The 18835-nt window shown below is 40.6% G+C and overlaps 1 protein-coding gene across 2 annotated transcripts in view; it reads left to right on the top strand.

Annotated features, from left to right (window-relative positions):
• The first annotated feature begins 288 nt into the window (after positions 1-288).
• LOC134582566 (protein-L-isoaspartate(D-aspartate) O-methyltransferase-like) overlaps positions 289-18835 on the top strand; it is a 32790-nt gene continuing 14243 nt past the window's right edge. The window contains exons 1-7 of one of the 2 annotated variants that reach the window (XM_063439243.1): positions 289-323; positions 15728-15859; positions 16244-16348; positions 17888-17919; positions 18110-18214; positions 18295-18415; positions 18491-18576. In XM_063439243.1, the coding sequence (XP_063295313.1) occupies positions 314-323; positions 15728-15859; positions 16244-16348; positions 17888-17919; positions 18110-18214; positions 18295-18415; positions 18491-18576 (591 nt within the window). In that variant the 5' untranslated portion in view covers positions 289-313. The remainder of the gene's footprint in view (positions 324-15727; positions 15860-16243; positions 16349-17887; positions 17920-18109; positions 18215-18294; positions 18416-18490; positions 18577-18835) is intronic. The other variant, XM_063439244.1, reaches the window with a different exon arrangement.

Raw genomic sequence — 18835 nt, 5'->3', positions numbered from 1 at the left:
AGTAGGTGAACAAAAAATCGTCACTTCCGCCCTGCAGTAGGTGTTATTCCAACGTCACTTCCGCCCTGCAGTAGGTGTTATTTCAACGTCACTTCCGCCCTGCAGTAGGTGAAGAAAATCATAACTTCCGCCCTGCAGTAGGTGGAATTCAACGTCACTTCTGCCCTGCAGTAGATTCAACTGTTTCGTCACTTCCGCCCTGCTGTGGGCGGTACCTTTTAATGTAGCCAATCGCAGATTCCTTGCTTTGCGCTGATTGGTTTACAGGCAATAGCCTCCCTGCTGCAGTGACGTACGGCTGTCGCGAAAACCAATGTGTGCAGGTGGGTGAGTGCTGTCATAGCAGCAACTGGAGAGCCAGGGGTTAATAATATTAATGGTAATAATAATATAATACAGGGAGCCAGGGGTTAATAATATTAATGGTAATAATAATATAATACAGGGAGCCAGGGGTTAATAATAATAAGATAATTCAGGGAGCCAGGGGTTAATAATAATCATAATAATAATAATACACAGAGCCAGGGGTTAATAATAATAATAATATAATACAGGGAGCCAGGGGTTAATAATAATATAATACAGGGAGCCAGGGGTTAATAATAATATAATACACGGAGCCAGGGGTTAATAATAATATAATACAGGGAGCCAGGGGTTAATAATAATAATAATATAATACACAGAGCCAGGGGTTAATAATAATAATATAATACAGGGAGCCAGGGGTTAATAATAATATAATACACAGAGCCAGGGGTTAATAATAATATAATACAGGGAGCCAGGGGTTAATAATAATATAATACACAGAGCCAGGGGTTAATAATAATATAATTCACAGAGCCAGGGGTTAATAATAATGATAATATAATACACAGAGCCAGGGGTTAATAATAATAATAATATAATACACAGAGCCAGGGGTTAATAATAATAATAATAATAATAATAATAATATAATACACAGAGCCAGGGGTTAATAATAATAATAATAATACACAGAGCCAGGGGTTAATAATAATAATAATAATACACAGAGCCAGGGGTTAATAATAATATAATACACAGAGCCAGGGGTTAATAATAATAATAATAATAATACACAGAGCCAGGGGTTAATAATAATAATAATAATAATACACAGAGCCAGGGGTTAATAATAATATAATACTGGGAGCCAGGGGTTAATAATAATAATATAATACACAGAGCCAGGGGTTAATAATAATATAATACACAGAGCCAGGGGTTAATAATAATATAATACACAGAGCCAGGGGTTAATAATAATAATATAATACACAGAGCCAGGGGTTAATAATAATATAATACAGGGAGCCAGGGGTTAATAATAATAATAATATAATTCACAGAGCCAGGGGTTAATAATAATAATAATACACAGAGCCAGGGGTTAATAATAATACACAGAGCCAGGGGTTAATAATAATATAATACACAGAGCCAGGGGTTAATAATAATACACAGAGCCAGAGGTTAATAATAATATAATACTGGGAGCCAGGGGTTAATAATAATAATATAATACGGGGAGCCAGGGGTTAATAATAATATAATACACAGAGCCAGGGGTTAATAATAATAATAATAATATAATACACAGAGCCAGGGGTTAATAATAATATAATACACAGAGCCAGGGGTTAATAATAATATAATACACAGAGCCAGGGGTTAATAATAATAATAATAATAATAATATAATACTGGGAGCCAGGGGTTAATAATAATATAATACTGGGAGCCAGGGGTTAATAATAATATAATATAATACACAGAGCCAGGGGTTAATAATAATATAATACACAGAGCCAGGGGTTAATAATAATAATATAATACACAGAGCCAGGGGTTAATAATAATAATATAATACAGGGAGCCAGGGGTTAATAATAATAATATAATACACAGAGCCAGGGGTTAATAATAATATAATACAGGGAGCCAGGGGTTAATAATAATAATAATAATATAATACACAGAGCCAGGGGTTAATAATAATAATAATAATATAATACACAGAGCCAGGGGTTAATAATAATATAATACAGGGAGCCAGGGGTTAATAATAATAATAATATAATACACAGAGCCAGGCGTTAATTATAATAATAATAATAATATAATTCACAGAGCCAGGGGTTAATAATAATAATAATATAATACACAGAGCCAGGCGTTAATAATAATAATAATATAATACACAGAGCCAGGCGTTAATAATAATAATAAAATACAATACACAGAGCCAGGGGTTAATAATAATAATAATATAATACACAGAGCCAGGGGTTAATAATAATATCATACAGGGAGCCAGGGGTTAATAATAATATAACACACAGTGCCAGGGGTTAATAATAATAATATAATACAGGGAGCCAGGGGTTAATAATAATATAATACAGGGAGCTAGGGGTTAATAATAATATAATGCAGGAAGTCAGGGGTTAATAATAATATAATACAGGGAGCCAGGGGTTAATAATAATATAATACAGGGAGCCAGGGGTTAATAATAATATAATACAGGAAGTCAGGGGTTAATAATAATATAATACAGGGAGCCAGGGGTTAATAATAATATAATACAGGGAGCCAGGGGTTAATAATAATATAATACAGGAAGTCAGGGGTTAATACTAATATAATACAGGGAGCCAGGGGTTAATACTAATATAATACAGGGAGCCAGGGGTTAATAATATAATACAGGGAGCCAGGGGTTAATAATATTATAATACAGGAAGTCAGGGGTTAATAATAATATAATACAGGGAGCCAGGGGTTAATAATAATATAATACAGGAAGTCAGGGGTTAATACTAATATAATACAGGGAGCCAGGGGTTAATACTAATATAATACAGGGAGCCAGGGGTTAATACTAATATAATACAAGGAGCCAGGGGTTAATAATATAATACAGGGAGCCAGGGGTTAATAATATTATAATACAGGAAGTCAGGGGTTAATAATAATATAATACAGGGAGCCAGGGGTTAATAATAATATAATACAGGGAGCCAGGGGTTAATAATAATATAATACAGGGAGCCAGGGGTTAATAATAATATCATACAGGGAGCCAGGGGTTTATAATAATAATAATAATATAATACAGGGAGCCAGGGGTTAATAATAATAATATAATACAGGGAACCAGGGGTTAAAAATAATAATACAGAGAGCCAGGGGTTAATAATAATAATATAATACACAGAGCCAGGGGTTAATAATAATAATAATATAATACACAGAGCCAGGGGTTAATAATAATAATAATAATATAATACACAGAGCCAGGGGTTAATAATATAATACACAGAGCCAGGCGTTAATAATAATACTAATACACAGAGCCAGGCGTTTAATAATAATAATAATAATAATAAAAAAATACAATACACAGAGCCAGGGGTTAATAATAATAATATAATACACAGAGCCAGGCGTTAATAATAATACTAATACACAGAGCCAGGCGTTTAATAATAATAATAATAATAATAATAAAAAAATACAATACACAGAGCCAGGGGTTAATAATAATAATATAATACACAGAGCCAGGCGTTAATAATAATACTAATACACAGAGCCAGGCGTTTAATAATAATAATAAAAAAATACAATACACAGAGCCAGGGGTTAATAATAATAATATAATACACAGAGCCAGGCGTTAATAATAATAATAATAATATAATACACAGAGCCAGGGGTTAATAATAATATAATACACAGAGCCAGGGGTTAATAATAATAATAATATAATACACAGAGCCAGGGGTTAATAATAATATAATACAGGAAGTCAGGGGTTAATAATAATATAATACAGGGAGCCAGGGGTTAATAATAATATAATACAGGAAGTCAGGGGTTAATAATAAAATAATACAGGGAGCCAGGGGTTAATACTAATATAATACAGGGAGCCAGGGGTTAATACTAATATAATACAAGGAGCCAGGGGTTAATAATATAATACAGGGAGCCAGGGGTTAATAATATTATAATACAGGAAGTCAGGGGTTAATAATAATATAATACAGGGAGCCAGGGGTTAATAATGATATCATACAGAGAGCCAGGGGTTAATAATAATAATAATAATAATAAAATATAATACAGGGAGCCAGGGGTTAATAATAATATAATGCAGGGAGCCAGGGGTTAATAATAATATAATACAGGAAGTCAGGGGTTAATAATAATATAATACAGGGAGCCAGGGGTTAATAATAATATAATACAGGAAGTCAGGGGTTAATACTAATATAATACAGGGAGCCAGGGGTTAATACTAATATAATACAGGAAGTCATGGGTTAATACTAATATAATACAAGGAGCCAGGGGTTAATAATATAATACAGGGAGCCAGGGGTTAATAATATTATAATACAGGAAGTCAGGGGTTAATAATAATATAATACAAGGAGCCAGGGGTTAATAATAATATAATACAGGGAGCCAGGGGTTAATAATAATATAATACAGGAAGTCAGGGGTTAATACTAATATAATACAAGGAGCCAGGGGTTAATAATAATATAATACAGGGAGCCATGGGTTAATAATAATATAATACAGGAAGTCAGGGGTTAATACTAATATAATACAAGGAGCCAGGGGTTAATAATAATAATAATAATATAATACAGGGAGCCAGGGTTTAATAATAATATAATACAGGGAGCCAGGGGTTAATATTAATATAATACAGGGAGCCAGGGGTTAATAATAATAATAATAAAATACAGGGAGCCAGGGGTTAATAATAAAATACAGGGAACCAGGGGTTAATAATAATAATATCATACAGGGAGCCAGGGGTTAATAATAAAAGTATAATACAGGGAGCCAGGGGTTAATAATAATAATAATAATAATAATATAATACACAGAGCCAGGGGTTAATAATATAATACAGGGAGCTAGGGGTTAAAATTAATAATATCATACAGGGAGCCAGGGGTTAATAATAATAATATAATACAGGGAGCCAGGGGTTAATAATAATATAATACAGGGAGCCAGGGGATAATAATATAATACAGGGAACCAGGGGTTAATAATAATAATATAATACAGGGAGCCAGGGGTTAATAATATAATTCAGGGAGCATGGGGTTAATAATAATAATACTATCATACAGGGAGCCAGGGGTTAATTTTAATAATATAATATAATACAGGGAGCCAGGGGTTAATAATAATAATAATAATACAGGGAGCCAGGGGTTAATAATAATAATAATACACAGAGCCAGGGGTTAATAATAATAATAATATAATACAGGGAGCCAGGGGTTAATAATAATAATAATAGTAATATAATACGGGGAGCCAGGGGTTAATAATAATAATAATATAATACACAGAGCCAGGGGTTAATAATAATAATATAATACAGGGGTTAATAATAACTATTTTGGGCATGGGACCATGCCTGCGGTCGGTAAAATAAATGAATTCCAGATAATTCCTGAACCCCTGAACTGATCTGGGTGATTTCGGATATGTTGGTCACCCAGATCAGGGCTATCAGGGGATGTGACATTTTGTTTTTGAGGTTTTGTAGAAATGTGTGTTTTGTGTTTGGAGATTATTGAGTTTAGTTCAGTGCTTGATTCAATTATCTCCCAGGTACAGAGGGGGGATTCATCTATTATGTGTGGCAGTGTCCTGGACATGAGAGCCAATGTAATTGTGTATTTGTTTCTGCTGTGGTTTACTCTCAGGTCCAGACGGTAGTACTCCTTGCATTGGAACTTGCATAAAAGGCCAGTTGTCGCTACCATTAAATGAGTTCCTGCTTGCCCTCAACATAGAGCCTCGTCTCATGTGTGGGGAAAACGGCTGTATCTACCCTGGGGATTGCTATATCACTATACTCCTCTGGGATTATAATCACTTGCTCTTTCAAGAGCATATTGCTACCTCTTGGAGGTGAGGTCTACCCACTGGAAGCTGGATCCTGGTCCTGGGTCCAGGGTGAGTGGAGGACCGCGAGACCTAGCCAAGCTGTAACGCTGGAAGTGGGGACTGCGGTGCTGATGGTGTCTGGTGGAGTGCTTGGAAGTACTCGGAGGTACTAGGAAGCAGTGATTGGTGGAGGCACCCATTCGGGGTGCCAGGCGCACAAATAACAACTGCATTAACTCCTTAAAGTGGACACTATATAATATGGGTTCATATTCGCAGGTCACTTAACCCAGGGTTAACTCCACCTCTAATGGCTGTCTACCAGACCGCCACTAGAGGGACTTCCATGTCGTTGGGTGAGTTATGGTCCAGCGTCACCCAAAATCCTATAGTAAAGCATTGTATAATTTCCTATGGAGAAATCCTAATGCTAGCGCAGCCGTTGCGTCACCCGGCAGGGCAGGAGTGAAGGTGGACCCAAGCCAGCGCTGTGAGACATCGGTGCTGGACCCAGATAAGTGACAGAAGGGAAAGATTATGTTCCTGGGACTATAGTTTCCCTTAAATCTCTTAAGGATGGAGGCAATTGTCCATGTTCTGATCAAAACCTTTAATTTGCGCTATATGTCTGTTCAACCGTAATTCACTTTTAATATTAAGTGCATTCACCTTTATTATATATCATTTTGTTCAGGAGAACCAGGGCTTTCATTTCACAGCAAATATTTATATACCGTATATACTCGAGTATAAGCCGAGTTTTTCAGCACATTTTTTGTGCTGAAAACCCCCAACTCGGCTTATACTCGAGTCAATTGTCTGTATTATGGCAATTTATATTGCCATGACTGGGGGCTGTGGGGGCTGGCAGCGAGCGCTAACTTCTCTTGCAGCTCCTGTTAGCTCCCTCCTCCTCCGCGCCGGTCCGGTCAGCACCTCTGTCAGCTCCCAGTGTAAGTCTCGCGAGAGCCGCAGGGTCATAGTGCGGCTCTCGCGAGACTTACAGTGTGAGCTGACAGAGGTGCTGACCGGACCGGCGCGGAGGAAAAGGGAGCTGACAGGAGCTGCAATAGAGGTAAGCGCTCTCTGCCAGCTTCCCCCCCACTGGACTGCCAATGCCACTGGACCACCAGGGAGTGAGAGCCCCCTCCCTGCCATGTATCAAGCAGGGAGGGGGGGGACGAAAAAAAAAAAAAACATAAAAAATAATAAAAAAAATAATAATATAAAAAAAAAAAATAATAAAAAAATTAATATAACACAAAAAATATTACAATTATAATAATTAAAAAAATAATAATAAAAATGCCCAACCCCCAACAAGGCTCTGCATCACACACACACCTATACACACACTGCATTCATACACACACACACTGCACTCATACACACACACTGCATTCATACACACACACTGCATTCATACACACACACTGCATTCATACACACACACTGCATTCATACACACACACTGCATTCATACACACGCACTGCACTCATACACACGCACTGCACTCATACACACGCACTGCACTCATACACACGCACTGCATTCATACACACGCACTGCATTCATACACACGCACTGCACTCATACACACGCACTGCACTCATACACACACACTGCATTCATACACACACACTGCATTCATACACACACACTGCATTCATACACACACACTGCACTCATACACACGCACTGCACTCATACACACACACTGCATTCATACACACACTGCATTCATACACACACTGCATTCATACACACACTGCATTCATACACACACTGCATTCATACACACACACTGCATTCATACACACACACTGCACTCATACACACACACACTGCACTCATACACACACACACTGCACTCACACACACACACACACACTGCACTCACACACACACACACTGCACTCACACACACACACTGCATTCATACACACACACTGCACTCATACACACACTGCATTCATACACACACACTGCATTCATACACACACACTGCACTCATACACAGCATTCTCATACACACACACTGCATTCTCATACACACACACTGCATTCTCATACACACACACTGCATTCTCATACACACACACTGCATTCATTATATACACACACTGTAAATAAATATTCAATTAATATAATTTTTTTAGGATCTAATTTTATTTAGAAATTTACCAGTAGCTGCTGCATTTCCCACCCTAGTCCTATACTCGAGTCGTTTCCCAGTTTTTGGGGGTAAAATTAGGGGCCTCGGCTTATATTCGGGTCGGCTTATGCTCGAGTATATACGGTATTCCACGTAATCGAATATTAATAAAATCTAAAAAAAAGTGTGAGAAATTAAGAAATGTATACTTGAATACTGTTCGCTTTTACTGCAATACAATAGACATATTTGCTACAAACACCCTGACTTAGGGCTGTATTAGGGCAATTCTAGGCATTAGGTGTGTATTTTTTTTTCTTTTTCGTATTTTCATTTAAATTGTGATGCTTTTCTTGCAATAATTGTGATGTGAATATGCGCCACTGACAGAGGTATTAATAGTAGGTGGGCCTTGGGAGCTTTCAATAAGTGCGTTAGTAAGATCAATGAATCGTAAGGCAGCATCAAGCGATCACTTTATTCCTTTTGAGTAAGGGAGTCCAGCAATAGTTGTGGGCTGTCTCAGGAATGTGATCACTATTGGAGCCATGCAATCACATGCCTATCACTATCAGGCAGCTTCGGATGTTCTGGATCATTGCTTGAAGCCTTGCGAGTCAATGAGGGTTTCCAATCTCGATGATTGACTACCAAAGTGACTATAGTACCTCGATGTCCTTGTGCATGCAGAAATTGGCTAGCTGGGCTAAGGGATGTGGCTGAATATTTCTCTGGCATGCACCGATAGTTTGTTAGTGGGTAGTAGACGCCAACCATTGGATGTCCTTTGTCTATCTGCCAGCGCCCTGGTGTCTAACAGACGAGAACTATACAAGCGAAGATACCTGCGGAGTTAGAAGCAGACATAGGGGGCATGAGTATGTTGTACCAGAGAAATATCGACTAATTACTACTTCTAATGTTTACAAAGCATCCTCAGGATAGGCAGTATTGTTATTGCTGAACGTTGTTATAGCTCTAATTATGAAATGTATGGAGCCCAAGGCAGGTGACATTTTTGTAGCTGTGTTTTATTTAAAGGTTGCACGGTGTTAAAGTAATTAGTGAACATGGTAAACGATGTTCAGCAGATTGAGAGAGTCCATTAAGAGACTAAATGTATGACTGTTTTTGGGTTGTTTGTGGGCAGATTTCCCGTGGGCCATTTCAGAATAATTTCAGATAAAAGACATTATCCTTTAAAGCCTTCTAGAGCAGATGTTTGTTAGAGCGAGAGAATCCAGATAGGTCCTCCAATTGCTGTGAACTACGTAATCATTTTATTGTGTCTCATAGATTTTAATTGTCCTCCCTAGGGCTTGGTCATTGAACCATTCGTATAAATGTGTAGTGTCTTCCAGAAGACATTCTAAGCTAAAATGGATTTATATAAGGAAAACCTTTAAAGGACAACTCAAAACTATTTTAATATAATAATCCGTTCATCAAGTTTTGAAAATTATTAGATTCTGTGCTAAATTAAATATATGTAAAAAAAAACACTCCTCTCCTCAACCTTTAGTATTTTACAGAATCCGTCAGCCATATACGTGACCACCTTGGGTCAGACAGTTAGTCTCTATAGTTAGTCTCTATGGTCTTCCCAGCAAATTGCACAACAATTACTTACCATTGTCACTGGTTTGCTTTGATTGCATAAAAACCATTAGCGTTTGTTACAGGTTTGCTTTGATTGGATGATAACCATTAGTGGTTGGTTAGATTGAATGATAACCATTAGCGGTTGTTACAGGTTTGGTTTGATTGGATGATAACCATTAGCGGTTGTTACAGGTTTGATGGTATGATAACCATTAGCGGTTGTTACAGGTTTGCTTTGATTGGATGATAACCATTAGCGGTTGTGAAGGAATACCCCTTCACCGTTCGGCTAATTGCCATCACTGTTTGGCTATTTGCACTTCCTGCTACTAACTTCCCTCTGTTATTCGTTTCCTTTTCATAGCCATTCGTTAACTTGTTAGTTTTGCCGAACGTAGACCACCCAGGGACCAATTAAAACATGGAACACTGTGTAGCAATACAAAAAAACGCAGACTAATTGAATGCTCCTAGGTGACCGCCATTTCGTGCATACAAATACACGTGGTGAGAACAATGGGTGGCGGCCATCTTGTCTCCTGAACGCTGCCAGCGGGACTTGGTCGTCGAGTGCCTGGAACTATTTTCGGCAACGCACTTGCACGAACCACGGTCTAGGTGGAACTCCCCTACGTTCTATTTCCCAGCGCTTTAGACGAACGAAATTCGGGAGTTTGAAACAGATGAACGCAAGGAGCATTCTACACCAAGCATGTCAAACTCGCGGGCCACATGCGGCCCACACGGACCATCTTTGCGGCCCGGCGAGCCGCTAGTGCATGCTCAGTGTTACAGCAGAGTAGGCACCTGCTTTCCCCATATTGTAGGTGCCTACTCTGCTAACATTTACCCGATCGGAAGAGGAGGGCCAGAGAGGGAGCTCAGTGTTCCTGCTCCTCACTGCTCCCTCGCGCGTGCCATCTGTAGTGAAGCTGGGCACTGGAATATGACGTCATATTCCGGTACCCGGCATCACTAAGCTGCGCGCGGGAGCAGTGAGGAGCAGATAGAAGGACCACAGAGCAATAAAGTTAAGTATGTGTGTGCAAGAATGTGTCTGTCAGTGTGTGTTTGTGTGTGTGTGTCTGTCAGGGAGTTTGTGTGCTTGTGTGTGTGTCTGCCAGTGAGTGTTTGTGTGTGTATGTTTGTGTCTGTGGGTGAGTGTGTGTGTTTGTGAGTGTGTGTGTCTGTCGGTGAGTGTGTGTCTGTGTGTGTGTTTGTGTCTGTCAGTAAGTAAGTGTGTCTGTCAGGGAGTGTGTGTGTGTGTCTGTCTGTGAGTATGTGTGTGTGTCAGTGGGAGGATCAGATTTGGCACAGGGTGGCTGGGGGGACTGGGATTTAGTAGAGGGGGGGACTGGGATTTAGTAGAGGGGGGTGCTGTGGTTTAGTAGAGGGGGGTTATACTGTATTTTTTTTTTGCGGCCAACATAAACTTAAACCTTGTTTATGTGGCCCGTGCCAGACTTTGAGTTTGACATGCTTGTTCTACATGAACCATCTCTATTTTACCTATTGCGGTTTTCGTATGACTCTTCATGAACGCAGACCGGCTCTTGCTACAAAACCTCTGGAACTGTTTCTCGGATTCACCATCGTGGCAGACCGGTCAACTTTCTCCACGGTTCCGTTCGTAAACTACCGAACGGATTTGGCTGAAATTTTTATATGTTTCTCCCACAGAGATCAGCTACCCAGGGATATGACTTTTGGGGGGGTTTTATGCAGTTTTGAGGTATTTCCGAAAATCTTGATATTGTTAACTTTTTCTGATCAGCAGATAATTGAGTTTAGTAAAAACTCAATTATCTCGCTGGCTCAGAGGAGGAGTTATGTACTGTATTAATTGAATGCCTGTTTTCCCATTAAACCAGTCTTGTCCCAGCATTAAGCTTTGGCTCATGTGTGGATTATTATGCGAAACCAGCGATATTGGAACCTTTGGATTATTGGCGTGATTATTTTATGGAATAAGGGAATGCAAGACGGTGATAGCTATTCAGACCGTCACAGCGATTGTTACAGGTTTGGTTTTATTGGATGCTAACCATTAGCGGTTGTTACAGGTTTGGTTTGATTGGATGCTAACCATTAGCGGTTGTTACAGGTTTGGTTTGATTGGCTGCTAACCATTAGCGGTTGTTACAGGTTTGGTTTGATTGGCTGCTAACCATTAGCGGTTGTTACAGGTTTGGTTTGATTGGATGATAACCATTAGCGGTTGTTACAGGTTTGGTTTGATTGGATGATAACCATTAGCAGTTGTTACAGGGTTGGTTTTATTGGATGATAACCATTAGCGGCTGTTACAGGTTTGGTTTGATTGGCTGCTAACCATTAGCGGTTGTTACAGGGTTGGTTTGATTGGATGATAACCATTAGCGGTTGTTACAGGTTTGGTTGGATTGGAGGATAACCTTTAGCGGTTGTTACAGGTTTGGTTTGATTGGATGATAACCAGTTGTGGTTGTTACAGGTTTGGTTTGATTGGATGATAACCAGTAGCGGTTGTTGCAGGTTTAGGTTGATTGGATGATAACCATTAGCGGTTGTTACAGGTTTGGTTTGATTGGATGATCACCAGTAGCGGTTGTTGCAGGTTCGGTTTGATTGGATGATAACCATTAGCGGTTGTTACAGGTTTGGTTTGATTGGATGATAACCATTAGCAGTTGTAACAGGTTTAGTTTGATTGGATGATCACCATTAGCGGTTGTTACAGGTTTGGTTTGATTGGATGATAACCATTAGCGGTTGTTACAGGTTTAGTTTGATTGGATGATCACCATTAGCGGTTGTTACAGGTTTGGTTTGATTGGATGATAACCATTAGTGGTTGTTGCAGGTTCGGTTTGATTGGATGATAACCATTAGCGGTTGTTACAGGTTTGGTTTGATTGGATGATAACCATTAGCAGTTGTTACAGGTTTGGTTTGATTGGCTGCTAACCATTAGCGGTTGTTACAGGTTTGGTTTGATTGGCTGCTAACCATTAGCGGTTGTTACAGGTTTGGTTTGATTGGATGATAACCATTAGCGGTTGTTACAGGTTTGGTTTGATTGGATGATAACCATTAGCGGTTGTTACAGGGTTGGTTTGATTGGATGATAACCATTAGCGGTTGTTACAGGTTTGGTTGGATTGGAGGATAACCTTTAGCGGTTGTTACAGGTTTGGTTTGATTGGATGATAACCAGTTGTGGTTGTTACAGGTTTGGTTTGATTGGATGATAACCAGTAGCGGTTGTTGCAGGTTCGGTTTGATTGGATGATAACCATTAGCGGTTGTTACAGGTTTGCTTTGATTGGATGATAACCATTAGCGGTTGTTACAGGTTTGGTTTGATTGGCTGCTAACCATTAGCGGTTGTTGCAGGTTCGGTTTGATTGGATGATAACCATTAGCAGTTGTAACAGGTTTAGTTTGATTGGATGATCACCATTAGCGGTTGTTACAGGTTTGGTTTGATTGGATGATAACCATTAGTGGTTGTTGCAGGTTCGGTTTGATTGGATGATAACCATTAGCGGTTGTTACAGGTTTGGTTTGATTGGATGATAACCATAAGCAGTTGTTACAGGTTTGGTTGTAGTAGATGATAACCATTAGCAGTTTGTTCAGGTTTGATTGGATTATAACCACTAGCGTTTGATACATTTGAGGTGAGTCTTTGGAAGCAGTTTTAGTAAGTATCACAGTTATCAAGTTAATCTCCCATGTTAAAATTAGTGTAGGAAACAGATATTGGGGTACTGTGACATAATTAGTGTCAGACCCACCGATATTGGGTACTGTGACATAATTAGTGTCAGACCCACCGATATTGGGGTACTGTGACGCAATTAGTGTCAGACCCACCGATTTTGGGTACTGTGACATCATTGGTGTAGGATCCACCAATATTGGGGTACTGTGACGTTATTAGTATAGGACCCACCAATATTGGGGTACTGTGACGTAATTAGTGTAGGACCCACCGATATTTGGGTACTGTGACGTAATTAGTGTAGGACCCACCGATATTTGGGTACTGTGACGTAATTAGTGTAGGACCCACTGATATTGGGTTACTATGAAGTAGTGGTGGGTTTAATACAATATGGCCATTTGGTGGGACTGAATCCCCGTATTTGATTGGGGGTAGCGGATTTTAAGTACCGTATATACTCGAGTATAAGCCGACCCGAATATAAGCCGAGGCCCCTAATTTTATCCCAAAAAACTGGGAAAACTTATTGACTCGAGTATAAGACTAGGGTGGGAAATGCAGCAGCTACTGGTAAATTTCTAAATAAAATTAGGTCCTAAAAAAAATATATTAATTGAATATTTATTTACAGTGTGTGTATAATGAATGCAGTGTGTGCGTATGTGTGTGTGTATGAGTGCAGCGTGTGTGTATGAGTGCAGTGTGTGTATGAGTTCAGTGTGTGTGTGTGCATGAATGCAGTGTGTGTGTGCATGAATGCAGTGTGTGAATGCAGTGTGTGCAGGGCCGGTGCAAGGATATTTGCCGCCGTAGGCAAAAAAAAATTTTCCGCCCCCTCCCCCCCCCCATATGTCCTGACTTCCCCTCCTCCTCCCTCAGTGGTCCTTACCTCCCCACCCCCGTGTTCCTTCACTCCCCCCCCCCAGTGGTCCTGACTCACCCCTCCCCTAGTGGTCCTTACCCTCCCCTCCCCTAGTGGTCCTTACTTCCCCCTCCCCTCCCATAGTGGTCCTTATCCCACCCCCTCCCTCTCATAGTGGTCCTTATCCCCCTTCTCCCTCCCATAGTGTTCCTTATCCCCCCCATCCCTCCCATAGTGGTCCATATACCCCCCCCCCCTCCCTCCCATAATGGTCCTTATACCCCCCCTCCCTCCCATAGTGGTCCTTATCCCACCCCCTCCCATAGTGGTCCTTATCCCACCCCCTCCCTCCCATAGTGGTCCTTATCCCCCCCTCCCTCCCATAGTGGTCCTTATCCCCCCCTCCCTCCCATAGTGGTCCTTATCCCCCCCTCCCTCCCATAGTGGTCCTTATCCCCCCCTCCCTCCCATAGTGGTCCTTATCCCCCCCTCCCTCCCATAGTGGTCCTTATACCCCCCCTCCCTCCCATAGTGGTCCTTATACCCCCCCTCCCTCCCATAGTGGTCCTTATCCCCCCCTCCCTCCCATAGTGGTCCTTAACCCACCCCCTCCCTCCCATAGTGGTCCTTATACCCCCCCCCTCCCATAGTGGTCCTTATACCCCCTTTTTTTATTATTTTATTTATATATTTTTTTTTCGTCCCCCCTCCCTGCTTGATATATGGCAGGGAGGGGGGCTCTCCTTCCCTGGTGGTCCAGCATTGGTAGTTCAGTGGGGGGAGAGGGGTGCTGGCAGAGCTGTACTTACCTTTCCTGCAGCTCCTGTCAGCTCTCTCCTCCTCCGCGCCGTCCGGTCAGCTCCTCTATCAGCTCACACTGTAAGTCTCGCGAGAGCCGCGGCTCTCGCGAGACTTACACTGGGAGCTGACCGAGGTGCTGAACGGACGGCGCGGAGGAGGAGAGAGCTGACAGGAGCTGCAGGAAAGGTAAGTACAGCTCTGCCAGCACCCCTCTCCCCCCAGTCTGTATTATGGCAATGCAAATTGCCATAATACAGACTCTGACTCGAGTATAAGCCGAGTTGGGGTTTTTCAGCCCAAAACATGGGCTGAAAAACTCGGCTTATACTCGAGTATATACGGTAGTCTTGTAAAATGTAATACTGTATCTGTTATTTACCTATCTAGTGTGTGTGCTGTTCATGTATCATGATGAGGATGTTAAAATATGTAAATTTGCATTTAAATAGGGTTCACTTTGTCTAAAATAAACCCCAAACAGGTAAAATGTTTGTTCCTGTGCAAGGTGAGTGTTGAAATGAATAGGAACCAATCTAATGGTCTGGGCAGAGAGGTTCGAGCAGTCCTTATGAAGACGGTTTGCCGTGTGTTCAGTAACCTGATTCTGCTCTCTGTATGTGGTTTTCTGATTGACAGAGCAGCCTGGGGACATGATCTGTCTGGGACGGCTGGCCGCTATAACCTTACCATTTGGATTTCTTCTCAGTAGAGCTATGGCTTGGACTTCAAGTGGAAAAACGCATGTAGATCTTGTCAACAATCTTCGCAGTGAGTAAATTCCTTTATTTAATCCTTTCCTTCTGCATTCAGCGAACTGCGGCTGTCGTAATTACTGTAATCTGAAGTCTAACTGATTTTGTGTAGATAATGTTAGAGGTCCCTGATATAAAACAGAACGGGAGCTGGTAACGACCCATCTAATTGCTCTTCACAATGTGCCAGCTCCCCTTACAGGGAGATGAAATGCTCAGCTTTGGGTTTATTGATCAATTATCACTTTGTTTAATAACTATAGACACTCAGATTACAGCTAGCCCACAGTCTGAGGAATGATATGGTTTTAGTGAAATTAAAAATGACCAGTAATGTTTACTTGATGTCACAAGTCTCTGCTGACTGTTTTTTTTTTTTAAAACAATTTTTCTCTCCTAGAGAATGGAGTGATCAGACGCCAACGTGTGTACGATGTTATGATGGCCACGGACAGAGCGCGTTATGTCCAGCATTTTCCATACATGGACTCACCGCAGAGTATAGGTAAGAATCACCAAATATAGAAAACAGGAAAATTCCCCTTAGTCCTAGATCAACAACGACGTTAGATCTATGGCTAGGGAAATGGGTCAGAATGGGTGGTACCAGCTCCACCAGATATGGGCATGAACCCTTTATTGTAAAGATAATGAAAAACACGCACAATGCTAAGGTTGTTCCCCTATAGAAGGGAAACTACCAAGCAAGCTGGTAAGGTTATAAGTACAGCATTAATATTAAGCCTAATAAATCTTAGGATGTGGAATCCAGAAAGGCTAGGGTAGAAAAAAGATATACAGAGCAATGCTTAAATGCTATTGATATGGTGCCTAAAAAAGTATCCCTATATCAACAGAAATACACTGAAACTTTATTTGCCTATTATAAGATAAAAGGATACAGTAGCACCTGTGTATCAACAGAATAACTCTGTTTCCTACAGTTGCCTTTGATATCTATCCTTGGTACATAGTTAGAGCCTTCCTTCTGAGTGCTTTTACCAAGGAAGCTTTTGGCTGATAATACCCTAGACAGCACAGTCCCTTAAAGATCTCTCTGTAAAATCAATCAATTAGGCAATATAACAGCCCAGTATGAACATAGTATGGAGTCATAGGGGATGTTTAGCCAGTTCTTGTATAGAGAGATAGTATAGAGGGAGAAAATGTCTGATGACAAGAAGAACAGCAAGATCAGGGTGTGTGGTTATAAGATAAAATCTAATGTGACGAAAACCTGTCACTGTTCAATTGCTATTCCCTCACTTCTGCTAATAGACACCTTTGTGGGTGTTCTAAGCTAAGTGGCTAAACTGAATGCGGTTATCCTATCTAGTAAGGTTGGACTCCAAAAGAAATAATAAGAGTAATGAGTGATTAACAAAAAATAATCATAACCGAAATGGTGAGAGGAGGGGTTCCTTAGTGCATATTGAGTGGTGCACTGTGATGTGCCAAAGTGCGGTGACTGGGAATCCCTCCGTGTGGCCCGACGCGCGTTTCAGAGTCTGAAACTCCTTCGTCAGGGAAGGAGTTTCAGACTCTGAAACGCGCGTCGGGCCACACGGAGGGATTCCCAGTCACCGCACTTCGGCACATCACATAAGTAAAATGTCACTTTGTAGATCACTTTAATAAATATGATCAAATAATGATGACTTGTAACTGCCACGTTTCAGAGCACGTTGATAAATACCTCTCATTTTTCTTTCTTATGTCTCTCTATACTGATACAATGATTGACAGGGAGCTGAGATGGGTAGAGCTTGCCTTAGTACAATAGTGTGAATTTCTACATTTAATTTTAGTTTTCAGACTCTTGTTAAATGTAGGGGATAATGAAAGAGCCTGACAAGCAACCGCATGGCTGGCGAATCCTCTTGGGAGTTGCAGATTTCCTAAACCTGTCTTAAAGCAGTATTTCAAAGCATTGCTCTGGCCAGATCTTTGGAGAAAGTCATGTTATATTAACAAGTTTGCTGTAATCTAGAACTTTCTTACGCACTAAATGTACATTTAACGTGTGTTTTTGTTGCCCTTTTAGGTTATAAGGCTACAATCAGTGCTCCCCACATGGTAGGTTTTATATTTAATGACTTGTTTTCGTTTTCTAAGCCTAAGATGCTGTTTATTTAATAAGCGTTCTGTTGTGAGCAGTGCAGTGTTTAACTATGAATTTGTTTCTAAGTGTCTGACCATTACTAATAAGCAGTGATTATTTTATTTAACGCTTTAAACCCTGGATTTCCTTGTCACTGTCTGTCAGCATGCGCACGCCCTGGAATTGCTGGAGGAGAAGCTGATTGAAGGTGCCAGGGCGCTGGATGTAGGCTCTGGCAGTGGATACCTCACGGCTTGCTTTGCCAGGATGGTGAGTGCCATGTGTGGAGGTTTATCCGGATGGAATCTCACTGATCTGTCTGTACAGATATTCTATTCTTCTCTCTGCAGGTGGGATCCACTGGAAAGGTTATTGGTGTTGATCATATTGATCACCTCATCAATACTGCCATTCAGAACGTTCAGCAGGATGACGCAGAATTGCTCAGCTCTGGACGAATCAAGTTTGTTGGTGAGGAATATTTCTGAGCGCAGGTTACCTGAATGATGGCGACTATGTTGTGATATCTTGCCCTCTGTTTTACAGTGGGGGACGGCAGACTGGGGCACCCTGAAGGTGGGCTGTATGACGCAATACATGTGGGGGCTGCAGCTGCAACTGTTCCACAAGAGGTGGGAGTGAAAGAAAGCATTTGTAATGTCTGTGTATAGACTGAATGCACCCGGAATATCAGACTGACTTCTACCAGCGATAGTAGCACCCCGTGCGCTCAACATACAAACACACTTTACAATCATGGGAAAAGAAAGGACGCCCTCTGAATTCTGTGGTTTTATATCTCAGGACTTAATAACAATCATCTGTTCCTTAGCAGCTCTTAAAACTGGATAAATACAACGTGAGATAAACAACAACAGATGATATTACAAT

Source organism: Pelobates fuscus, chromosome 13 (assembly GCF_036172605.1).
Source record: "Pelobates fuscus isolate aPelFus1 chromosome 13, aPelFus1.pri, whole genome shotgun sequence".
Taxonomy (NCBI): Eukaryota; Metazoa; Chordata; class Amphibia; order Anura; family Pelobatidae; genus Pelobates; species Pelobates fuscus.
Note: the sequence above shows the minus strand (reverse complement) of the source record. Positions and strands in the feature narration are given on the sequence as shown.